The 12,056-nt window shown below is 38.6% G+C and overlaps 1 protein-coding gene across 2 annotated transcripts in view; it reads right to left on the reverse strand.

Annotated features, from left to right (window-relative positions):
- sik2b (salt-inducible kinase 2b) overlaps positions 1-12,056 on the reverse strand; it is a 61,716-nt gene that overhangs the window by 14,496 nt on the left and 35,164 nt on the right. Inside the window, exons 6-9 of one of the 2 annotated variants that reach the window (XM_053507271.1) lie at positions 10,852-10,975; positions 3,586-3,812; positions 1,998-2,144; positions 1,748-1,906 (exon numbers count right to left, since the gene is read on the reverse strand). In XM_053507271.1, coding sequence (XP_053363246.1) covers positions 1,748-1,906; positions 1,998-2,144; positions 3,586-3,812; positions 10,852-10,975 — 657 coding nt within the window. Of the gene's footprint in view, positions 1-1,747; positions 1,907-1,991; positions 2,145-3,585; positions 3,813-10,851; positions 10,976-12,056 lie in introns of both variants that reach the window. The other variant, XM_053507270.1, reaches the window with a different exon arrangement.

Consider the following 12,056-nt stretch of genomic DNA (forward strand, 5'->3'; position numbering starts at 1 on the left):
ACTTTGATAAAATGGTGCTGAGATAGCATTGAATGAACAATCCAAACAGCGTTGCAAATACAACCATTATTTGAAGCATTCATGCAGATTACCAACATCCACCACTTCAATTTCTAACAGAGCTAAATTCTGATAGGCGACTGGGACGGACACAACTGCTTCCACACAGTGTGTGTGTCTCATGTCATGCACAGTGTTTTAGCATTAACTCTCCGTTTCAATTTCTTTGGGAAATATTACCGTGGGGTGCATCTTAGCTCCAAAATTACTGTACTGTAATATGATGTTTGCACAGCGTCCAAACCGCTGCATGTCAGCTTTCGCAGAACAGAACTTAGACATTATTCGTTTCCCAGTTTAATACTTTGGTAAACTGATGATGTCCAGTATTTTAAATTTTCTTTGGAGGAGTTCGTTGTTTATTATTTACGTATTAAAGAACTGACGGCATGTTCCCTAGTGGTCACATAGCCCACAGTGATCTCACCACAAAAATTCCGCTTAAAACCCCACTCAGGTCATCGGTTTGGTATTAATATCTTTTTTGAAGTTCGCAACATTGTAAAAGGGTTTTTATTTAACATTATCCCATTAACATATGGCCAATGGTCTGACGTCTAACTTTCAAAAAACACCTAATACCAACATTGTCCCAATGTTCATCATGCTGCCACCACAACATTTAGCCAACAAAAAAAATATTGCTGGGTAACTACTAGAAGTCCAATGCAATACAATTATCTGTATATATTCAATGCTCAAAATATTCAGATCTAGATGTATATTTTTTTCATTTTTTGATTTAAACTGTCCAGAACATGGTTTAGACCAGATTTTTTGAAAGCTATTGTATTTATATTAACTGAAGACATAACATATGTTCAACCCAAAAAGTTTGCAGTATCACTAGTATCTACATAATTTCACACTTCTGAAACACACAATCACACCATCTACCATATGAAAGCTTTCTAACACAACAACAGTAATAGGGAACACCAACCACATACTGAGAGCCTGTCTCTTTGTATCCATAGCTGGACCAGAAGGATGTGAGTGAGGCAGACAGTCTGTTTGTGTGGTAAGTTGTTTGTGTAGTAAGTCACATGGACACGCTGAGTATTTGTGTGTTTGTGTGTGTGTATGTGTGTGTGAGGTTTGGGAGACAGGGGAGGATGCCTGGGCTGGGACGAATGGTCAGCTGTCACGTCCGACACACGCCGCAGCCAGCAATGTGTCTCTTATGCAAGTCTGGCAGCTGTGTGTGGACTTGCACTGTCTCTTTATCTCTCACCCTGCTTCGAGTCTCAAGTGCGAAGAAGGAAGAAGAATCAGAAAATTGTGTGAGAGAGAGTGAGGGAGAGAGAAAGAAAGAGAGAGTGAAAAAGAGATATTAAAGCAGCGGGCATCAAACAGCCATCAAAAGATCTTTGGAAGACACAGAGCCTGCTGGGGAGCAATTTTGGCAAAACTGGCAGTTGCTAAGTGGCCTGACCAACACTGAATACGGAAATAAGTGTCTGGGTGATACACACACATGGATGGAGTCTCAGTTCCTGCCTGCAACAAGCTGCAATCATTCGACTGAACTGTGAGCACTGAGCAATGCCATATTGTCTTTTGCAACATATGATAAGTGCCCTTAGGAAAAAACCTAAAAAAAATAAAATAAAATAAAAAACCAGACATGAGTGTTGAAAGTTTCTGTCCTGCAGAACGATGAAGAGATAAAACAGCCCGCACTCACTTTGGGAGTTCCCACCTCCTCCTCCATGAGGCTGTGATCAGGCGCACAGGAGGATTGTGGGTATGCGTAGGAGTCGGCACTGGCCTGAGGCACAGCCAGCGAGCGCAGCAGACGCACATTTTGGGGCATGAGGCTCACCTGGGGAGCACCGCTGCTCGACTGCAACACAGAGAAACATAATCAGTCCATGTCAGCTTATGACATAAAATACAAAAGCCGATATAAATCATGAGTATGGGTTCACCTTCACCATGGTCTGATCGGCGATGGTGCTGGGTCTGCGCTGGCGAACATCCAGACGCGGCTCCACGGGGAAACTCGATCTGTGCGCTCTCAGTCTCTCTACCAGCAGGTAGTAAATCGCAGCAAAGTGGTTATAGCTTTTGTTTTGGAGAGACTGTAAAAACACAGCCAGAAATCGCACATGTATTTTTATTGGTAAATTCTTGCAATTCTCTGTTTGATTAAGGCCAGAATTCAACACAGTTTCTCTGTAACACACATACTGGGATTCTTCTAAGCAGAACTCTGCTGAATTCCGTCCCTATAGAAGAGGACTTTGGCCCCTGGCACTAGTTGAATCATTCAGCCTATTGTTGGGGAGATCATGTGTATGAATCTGACAATGCCACTGGGCGTGAGGCCAAGGCAGCACAACTGGCCCTTCTGTCTGGATAGGAATTATACCCTTCCTCTTTCCCCTGTCGTACACTAACCAATCTCAGGCATCCATAAGGTCATGTTTATGGAAAAGGGCCAATTACCTCTCATTCAGCGGCACCGTCATGTTGAATGATTTGTCCTTCACCTTTTGAGTCTTGTATTAAATTTAATTAGGTTTGTTTTAAACTAAACGACCCTCTGTAGCTCTACTATTCAGTTTATAGTAAAACATTCTTTGAAACTTGCTTTTCAGCAGGGTCGTCCATATCTATCATTAAAAAATAAATAAATAAATAAATAAATAAATAAAGCCTGAACTTTCACTTTGTATTTCCCCAGGCTATCGGAATTTTTGGAAACTACAAACTGTTGCTCCATTTATGTGAGAAAGAAATAAAACACAAAGACGCACGCAGCTATAGAAAAAGCCAAGAAATGACTTAGCCATCACTCATGTTATAGCAGCTATAAATAGATTCCTCACTATTGAAATTCATATTCAAAATAAAAAGCAGCAAGACTATCCAGTTACCAACTATGTCCTCTGTCCTGAAGACCTTATCTCTAAGTGATAATTTCCTGACTGCTCCAATCGCACTGACATCCTTTTATAAATATTACATAAATGTTTTGTTGCAAAAAAAACTACATCATATAAATGATTATATGTTCTGCTTTGTTAAATAACACATTTTACAATTCATTTATTACGCGTATTATGTGGAGCATCTGGCATCCGAGTTACTATAGCAACAATAATATATTATAAGGTGTGAAAACCTACCTGCAATTTGTCTCGCTATTGTTACAAGAAATAAATCAACACCTACTGGAAAATTGCATTCAAGGATTCAACAGGATTCAACAGGATTAAATCAGAAGTGTAATTTTCTTCAACAGAATGAGCTCCGGCTGTGTTAACTTATTGACACCTTATTTTTATTTGTTTTTTTGATTATTCGAGACTGTTCTTCATCCCTTGTACATAGTATAAACCAAAACAAAAGTATAATGTACTTGGTGCATTCAGGCTTACAGAGATCATACTTGTCCACTATACTTGTACATAATGTCCAAAATCTGAATGTAAAGGAGAGGGTGAGCAAAAGAAAAGAAAAACCTATTGCATGGTAATGGTTGTTTAGTCTCATGGCCCCTAGACCATGTCCCCTCACCTCTATGGTTTTGTGCTGGTCGATACCGAGGCTGTGCATGAGCCTCAGCACCTGCTCGCTGTACTCTCCCAGGCCAGGGTCGTCCTCAGCCGTACTGGGCTGCTGGTAGAGGAGGGTTCTCTGTACAGGCACCTCTAGCACCATCCACTTGTGTTCCTTAATCTGAGCAACTGAGAGTCGCTTGGAAGGGTCCAACACCAACATCCTCCTGATCAGATGCTCACACTCTGAAAAGGAGGTAGAAGTCGTCCATTTTATACCATGTTCAGTTTTACAGGAGTGGGTGACGATTTAACATACAACAATTAGCGAGAAAACAACTTAAAGGAATCCTCCGTCTAAATTTCATTTCTGTCCATGACAACTTTAGTACTAGTGTTTTTTTTTTTTTCAACATTTGGCTTTACTAACAATGCACCAAGATCCTGTTTGCTATAAAACAAGTACTTATTGGGCATTAGTTAATGTTCATGCAAAACATATTTTGTGAATTCTACAAGAAAGTTATTAGAAATTAAGATGCAAGCTGTACTAAAATACTTTCAGGGATGCTGTTACAGGAAAATGAACAGTGACCGAGTTACTTTTACCACCAAAACTGCACATTCTGAGCTGTTTCAATCCTCCACTATACCGTATATTTGTTAGTTATTAAAGAATGACGTTGCTGATTTTTTCCCCTTTTAGTTATAGTTACACATCAACACTCGTATTGAACTACTCAGGTCCACTTTCAAATCTTTACTAAATGAGTCATTTCTTTCAGCTTTTTTTTTTCTATTTCTACTGTTTCTTATCTGTTTATAATGTTCATTTCTTATGTTTTGCTTCTTATATATTTGCTTTACTTTAGGCAATGAATACCAATCTAATATCTTATATCTAATGTCTTGATATATATACACACGTATATGTATATTACATTTTCTCATACAGATATATGACATCATTGCCATTTATTAATTTAAAATGTGTGCAATATATGAAATTGCTTTTTTTTTTATTATTTAATACCCATGTCGTATGTATGTATATAACAAATATATAATAGTGTGTGTGTGTGTGTGTGTGTGTGTGTGTGCGCATGTGATGGACCAGCAGGTTAAAAGTTATTTGGTTATATGTAAGCAATATGTGTAGTTACATGTAACTCCACAGATCCGACTTGTGTGTCCAGTGTGCATCCATTGGTGCTTAAATACATTGGGATCTGGAAAGTTTCGGGGCCGGGTCTGCGGTCTTGAGCTCGTTGTCTGCTCGGTCCGGTACGAGGTGGTCTGTGCTGCTTTGGGTGGTTCTGGTGCCTTTCTATGGTGGCCAGCTTTGACTTTTTCACCAATTTATGTGTTAATGTAATAGCTGATCAGTGTATATATTTAACATTTATGAAAACCTTTTTCTCATACAGTATATGGACATATATTACCGTACATTTCTTAAATGTGCTATACAAAAAAAATGACTTCATTTGACTTAAACAGCAATTCCCACACCAGTCAGGCTTTTTTCGCCGCTTAATAAGAAAAACAAATGTAGCATGGAAAAAGCAGAAACCACAATGGTTTTTCTCTGACACTGGAGAGTTCTTCCATAAATGGCAATCAACAATCCCATAGTTTTTGAAGCTGCTTATGTGCAGCATCTGCCATACAAATCCTTTTTACTTTAAAAGCAATAGCATGTCAGAGGCTGTACATTAAGATTCAAATAACAGCTGGAATTGTTATTGGTGGTGCTGTCTTAGAAAATGTAATCACACAACATTGTGGCAAAAATTTGTACAATTTGTAGCATATGGACATTGACGTCATGTATCTATATCACAGAACTTTCAAAAAACAACCAACCAACCAACCAATTAACCAATCAGTATTTGTACTGTATTGCAAAGCTGAATAAAAAAAAAACAAAAAAAAAACTGTTATTGCATTTTCTTTATTAACAAAGTGAAGGAATCCACCTGCATGTAGAATAATCAGATTATCGGTTCATCTCTCTTTACAGCGAGATTATGATCGGTGATAAATCACACATACACTAAACATAAAGCTGATAGCATTTTGGTTGAAAACAAAAGAAGAGTTATCATCCAGTCTGGCATCAACAGCTTTATCTCCCTCCTGCTGGGGCTTATAAAAACTAAAATCAATCTGCAATGCTGACTTTATTGGTGCAATAAAAGAGACACCAGTGACGGCTCTGATTTCCTCATCCTTGCTCTTTGACTGATTCTCACATTCTCACAGTGTAGTTCTGATAGCGATATACAGAAAGAGTACATAAAGCAACAAGACAGAGGAAAGGCCTGGAACACTAGTGTCCTGTTAAAGAGGGATGAAAAGGGCACAGTTATAAGCATGAAGTAGGCACTGTAGCTGTGATGTACACACTGAGCAGTGACAGCGCGTACCGGCTCTGGAATACGGAGTCTGTGAGGAACAGCTGGGGGAAAAAAAAAAAAAAAAAAAAAAAAACAGCTCACGGACTCTGCTCTGTAGTGAAGCCAGAGTAATCTGAATGGATACGTTCCACATTATCTCACCCCAGAATTTTACAGAGATCTTTGTGTGTCATCGGCGGCGTGTGACTCATGAACCTGACGTTATGAGTTGGCACAGCGAAGGGGTTAATGTTCTGCACGTTCTCAACCACAGTACATCCTCACTCACGCTTCCACTCCCCTTAATGAGTCACTAAGCTTCAACATATGGCACTTTATTTCACCTTTTTTTTTTTATTATTGTAACATTAAATGACCTACGGCTCTCGAATCTACATCTGAGACCATTTTTCTTTTCATAGAAACATTTGTAATTTCCATCCAGACAGATCTTCGGGGCGCTGGAAAGACACTTTAGATTCCATGGCAGGTTCCTCCACTGTTATTGGCTGGTACTGAGAAATAGGAACTGGGAACTGGCACTAGATCTGACTGCATGTCACAAACCTTGCAACCCTCAATCACCCTCGAGACAGGACAGAAAGTATTGGTTGTAATAAAGCCATCAGTTTAACTGGATTCGCCGATGTGTCATTGCTTTTAAAACAATCAGGTTCTAGAAAATATTTGGAGATAAATGCTACATGCTATTTTTTTAACAGATGGATGATGTATCGTAGCACTCCTTTAACGTGATTGGTAATACATCATTGTTTCCATAGTAACAGCCTGTGTTGCTCCACATGAACAGGTTTAAAACGTGTGTAACTGCTGTGTGCATACAGTAGCAACTGTTCTTGGAAGGAGTCGTCAGTGTCAGTGCATTCCTTCATTCAGAGATAAATCTGTAGCTTTAGGTCCTCAACGGACGGCTTTGTGCTTTCTTGGCACTTGTGTTTGTTTAAATTTTTTTTTGTAATGGCTAGTGCGTAAAAAAAAAAAAAGTTAGAATGTAGGTGAAAACAGGTACCAACTAGTTTTGAAAACAGAAACTGAAAGGTTAGAAATTAAAAAGCTTACTTACGCATCAACTGCTGTTGTATACAAGGAATAAAACACTTTAGGACACGCTGTTCAACTTTGGAACTTCTTTTTAAGACCCTTCACCCTATCCTGTCACTTACTATGTATAATATAACACACAAGAGTGTGCCAGTACTTTATACGGGGGGTGTTCAAGTGAAACCAGGACTTAAAACCAACTGACATTTACAAAATACAGACTTCATGATGAGATGCAGTCGCAGTAAAGCATTTTAATTGTGCAAACGTTTTAAAGAAGGAAGTGGCATGAAAGACGATTGCCACATCCTCATGACATTCCTGACCTCACTTCAAGACATTTCCACATGTTTGGATCATTAAAGGAGTTCCTGGGAGGCCAGTGTTCCAAATATGAAGAAGGCAGTCTGATCATGGCTCTGGCGTACTGAGAAAACATTGATAGTATCCAAGCACTCGTGAACCGCTTGCATAAATGCATTAGTGTAGCAGGGGATTATATAGAGAAATAAAGGGAGTTATTATTCTTATAACCGCCTTCGGTTGATTTGAACGCTTCTTGTATAAATCAGGCACTATTATCATATAACAGCATGATCAAATTCACCTATAACAGCAATTTTGCACCGTTGAATTTATTAATATCCAAAACATTATGTTTGTTATTGGTTTATAGTTTAGACAGTTCCTGTTCTCACTTACATTATATAGCCATAATAAAAGGTTTTCTCTTGGCAACGCCTCTCCCCTCTCCCTCTCTAAAAACACACTTTGTCATTTTACCAAGTAGAAAGCGTAAACTTCTGTCATGAAAACTTTTCTACTTGGGGGAAAAAAAATTGAGTAAGAAAAAAAAAAAAAAAAAAAGAAACTACTTTAATCTGCTTTTCTCTTTTGATTCAGTGAAGTGAAGTTTGTTTGGATACTAAAGTACATTGTACAATTAAGTTGCCTATTTAGATTTCATTCGTAATAAAAGACGTCCTGAATAAGAGACTGAAAAGGAGCATTCTGCTTTAATCAAGCACAGGAAAGTGCAAAAGGCTCAAATTAGGCTTTCCGTCAGACAGACTAATATGAAGCCGGAATAAAAACGTCAACACCATCTTAGTGGAAGTGCTGGCACTTTCTTTGATCGCACAATAAAAATTTCTATTTCACATATGACAACTGCCTCCCTGTTAGATGGACAGTGAAGGTTCACTTCTTCTTATGAAAGACTGTGAAAGCTCTTTGGAGAGCAGCTTAGAGAGAGAGATTTAAGAAATACACTAGTGCTGTTTTCACACTAATTCCCCGAATCTGTAGCATATTTTTTATTTCTACAGACACAATACATTTCCTTTATACTTATAAATATACTGTATATAAAAATTAAAAAAGGTCTAATCTAGCTTGAAATCCAATAGGAGTTGTTGAAACATTCAGTAAGTTTTTAAAGGCGACTGAAGAGTGTTATGGTTAAAGTGTAAGGAAATCATTTGCATTATACATTTATGAATTCATTTAATCTGTAAACAAACAATATTTTAAGTATCATAGAATGTAAAATCATTAAAGATCAGCAAAAGGAGGCAGTTTTAAAAAAAATTGTTTTTTCGACTGAAGCAAGAAGTACTGCAAACTGATCATATTTTGTTGTTACTTAGAAGTGATAAAAAGCAATGATACCAAAATATTATGTCTAAATTTCGAGGGTTACATCATTATATTTACCATATAACTCCATTTCCCACAATTTGGCACAATAGATAACTCAACCTGCAATTGTTTAAGTATGTGATTTAGTATCAGTAATACGTTGGTTGGCATTTAATCTATATGAATAAAATCAAGGTTTTATCTGTATATTGGTCAGAACTCGCTCTTTCAATGATATCTTTACATTTCATGCATTTTTTTTTTGTGTGTGTGGGTCTGTGTGTCGGTCTAGCTTTAAAATAAGCTACTAGCCCAAACAAACACCTCCGCCAAAAGATATTCATTAATTAATTAATAAAATCTAACTAAATATTTTTACTCAAGTGGTATAAGTGAATTTTAATGTGCTAGAGGTATTTTAAGACTAAACGTTTTTTCTATCAGTGATTCACTCTCTGGTTACCAAACAGGGAGTGTATTTGGCTGATGACAAAAGCAGTACAACTTAGCGTAAACAAGGCATAAACAAACCTTTATATATCCTCTCTTTCTAAGTGATTGTAATAAGATGAACTGACAGTATGTCCGAAATCTTGCCGTGAACTAGGTACATTTTGTATGAATTTTCTAATGTTTAGCCACTAAGGAAAACCAATATCATATAATGTTGTCACAATTAAAAGAATTTTGTGAAATTACAGTTTCATACAGAAGGAGTTTGTTTTTGTTGCAGGCAGACATGTATGTGGGCCTCATCTGAATAATATCACTGATTATATTAAAGCTGATCAGCTTATTTTTAGCTTAAAATCTTTTAAATATTCCTACTAACTCTTTCCCGTCAACAGATGTTACCAAAGCATACCTGTAGTCCATTAATGCCGGGGTTACAGCAGTAACAAACTGTAAACGCCTATTTACTTGGCTTTAACATTCATAAAAATCCACTCAACACATTTAGTTCACTCTCGGACGCTATTTCGGCCAGCTGGTAGTTTCCCCTTTACTGATAATGCGACAGAAGAAAGCGAAAGGCTTATCACGACCTGTTAGCTTTTCCTTGAAAATCTGGCAGCTACTGTACGTGGTATGCTTTCCTTAAAACGTGGATGTTTAAAGCTTCTAAAATTAGGTTATATAATGGTTTTTAAATTAAACATTGTTATCGATGACCTTGTGTGTCAGCAAATAATAACTTGGCAAAAGTAATACAAATATAAAAATGTAATGTATGTGTTATGGTGTCAAACTGGTCATTTACTGCACATGACCTTAAGATAGGGAGATGAACATTTTGAATAAATGTTTAGTTATTTTCCTACTATTATTATACTGTCGTTACTTATGATAATGAACCTCTGTAAAGCCTTACTTGCAAAGTTATGTTTCTGACCTGAAGATATTTAAACCTTTGCACTCAACGCCCTATGAGTTTTAAGTAAACAAGTTTTGCGTTCTCAACAAAGGGAAATGTTGAAATTCTGGTCCTATGTTACAGATGTAACAGATGTGATGGCCAGACGCTGAAGTGAAAAATGTATAAAAAAAGTTGCAAAGCGACTTTAAAAGTACAATTTTACAGATGGAACTTTTTCGAACTTATACAAACTGAAAAACGGGAAAGGAACCTCCGGGTGCGTAGTGGAATCTGGACTAGAGGAATAGTTTGCGTGTGTGTGCGCGTGTGTGTATGTGAGAGAGAGAGAGAGAGAGAGAGAGAGAGATGGAATGTGCTTGCTCTGTGGGGATGCAGTCCTGTGCGATGAGGACATGCAGGGAGGAAATGTAAAGTAAAAGCACACAATGTTCTTCCCTTCACATTTGGAGAACGGCTCAAATTGCTCGAATGAGAGGAGGTGTGGGGGCTGAAGCTCCGCCCATGTATGCAAGAACCCATCCAGGAAGCAGCTGGTGTGTGGCTTCGTACTAGGTAGAACGTGTAAAATACTTGAATGGGATTTAATTGGGCAACTTGCTACATTGAAATTCGAGTCAAGAAGCTTGGCTTCTTTATTTATTTTCCACAACATGTCCCTTAAGCCCGTATTTCCTGTCAGAGATTCCACAGACGCAAGTTCTATGGGCAAGTTTTAAAGTTTTCGTTTTCAATTTCTTCGTCCTTAAATCAGACAGCAAAAACAAACAAACGAAGAAAAAAAAAACACAACACAACACAAGCTCACCTTCGGTCATGAAGTATGGGATTCGGAAGCGGCCTTCTAGCACACGCTGCCTTAACACAGGTAGGGAGGGACCGTCAAAAGGCAGGGCTCCGCACACCAGCACGTAAAGGACCACCCCCAAGCTCTGCAACAAACCACACACACATGCACAGACGCACGCACACACGCAGTAAAATCATTAACCGCGCATAACCAGATAACTCAGCAGATACACACCGCACATTAAGTGCCAAGGTACAGGAGCTCTCACATGACCTTCGTCATGCACTATAGAGGCTGTCTGGTTTACACATTGACGTCAGACGAGTTCAAGACAAACAGCGCAAACAGCCTGATAACTAATCAAGTGCTCAGATGTCCACTAAATGAAAAGGGTTCTTTCCAGGATCACTCAAAAATTGTGCGTGATAGAAGGCCCGTGTGCACACACGTGTTGCTCGCAGCTACTCAGGCTGCGCGTTCACTGTCAGTTTCTTTAGAAAATAATTATTATGCCGTTTAACAGGAATATGTGCTGATCAGTAAAAGTTAAAGACCTTGTTCACAGGGGCGTTAAAATCGAGTGTTTTTCGTAGCGTCCGGTGAGCGCGGATCAAGCGCAGAGTGTTTTCTACACATAGGAGTCAATGAGAGTGTTCACACGGGCTTTGGTGACGTGCGTTTGTCCAGCTGCGCGTTTATACGGCAACAAAAAATCGTTACATGCCACTTTTTCTTGGTGCTCAAAACCCAAACGAACGCAATGAAACCGCTTCTAGTTTGTTTTCTTCACGTTCATTCTATGCTTCGGAGGACCGGATATATCCCATGATCCTACATGCTATACATAGGAAAATGCGGAAAAAGGCAAAATAAAATAAAATGAAATGAATTGTTGAAAAACATACGCGAAAATTTTCGCATTTCTTCATAAACCACAAAAAAAACTTCCTTTAATCCGACGTTGTGCAGTCAGAGAGTGAACCCGGTAGCGGCGGGCTTTCATATCGAGTTCCTGACACACTGCCCCCACAGGTTAACACACAAACTACAATTTGGGCTGCAGGCTGACGTTAGACAGAGACAAACAAACGCTGGTGTAGAAGTCAATTGATCGCCACTACAAAACGCAACATAAACATCTAGGACGTACAGAGCACGTTCGTTTATCCAAAAATTTAACGCCCGTGTGAACAAGGCCTAAATGTCGCATTTGGATTTAAAGT

The sequence above is a fragment of the Clarias gariepinus genome, chromosome 11 (genome assembly GCF_024256425.1).
Source record: "Clarias gariepinus isolate MV-2021 ecotype Netherlands chromosome 11, CGAR_prim_01v2, whole genome shotgun sequence".
NCBI classification, from domain to species: Eukaryota; Metazoa; Chordata; class Actinopteri; order Siluriformes; family Clariidae; genus Clarias; species Clarias gariepinus.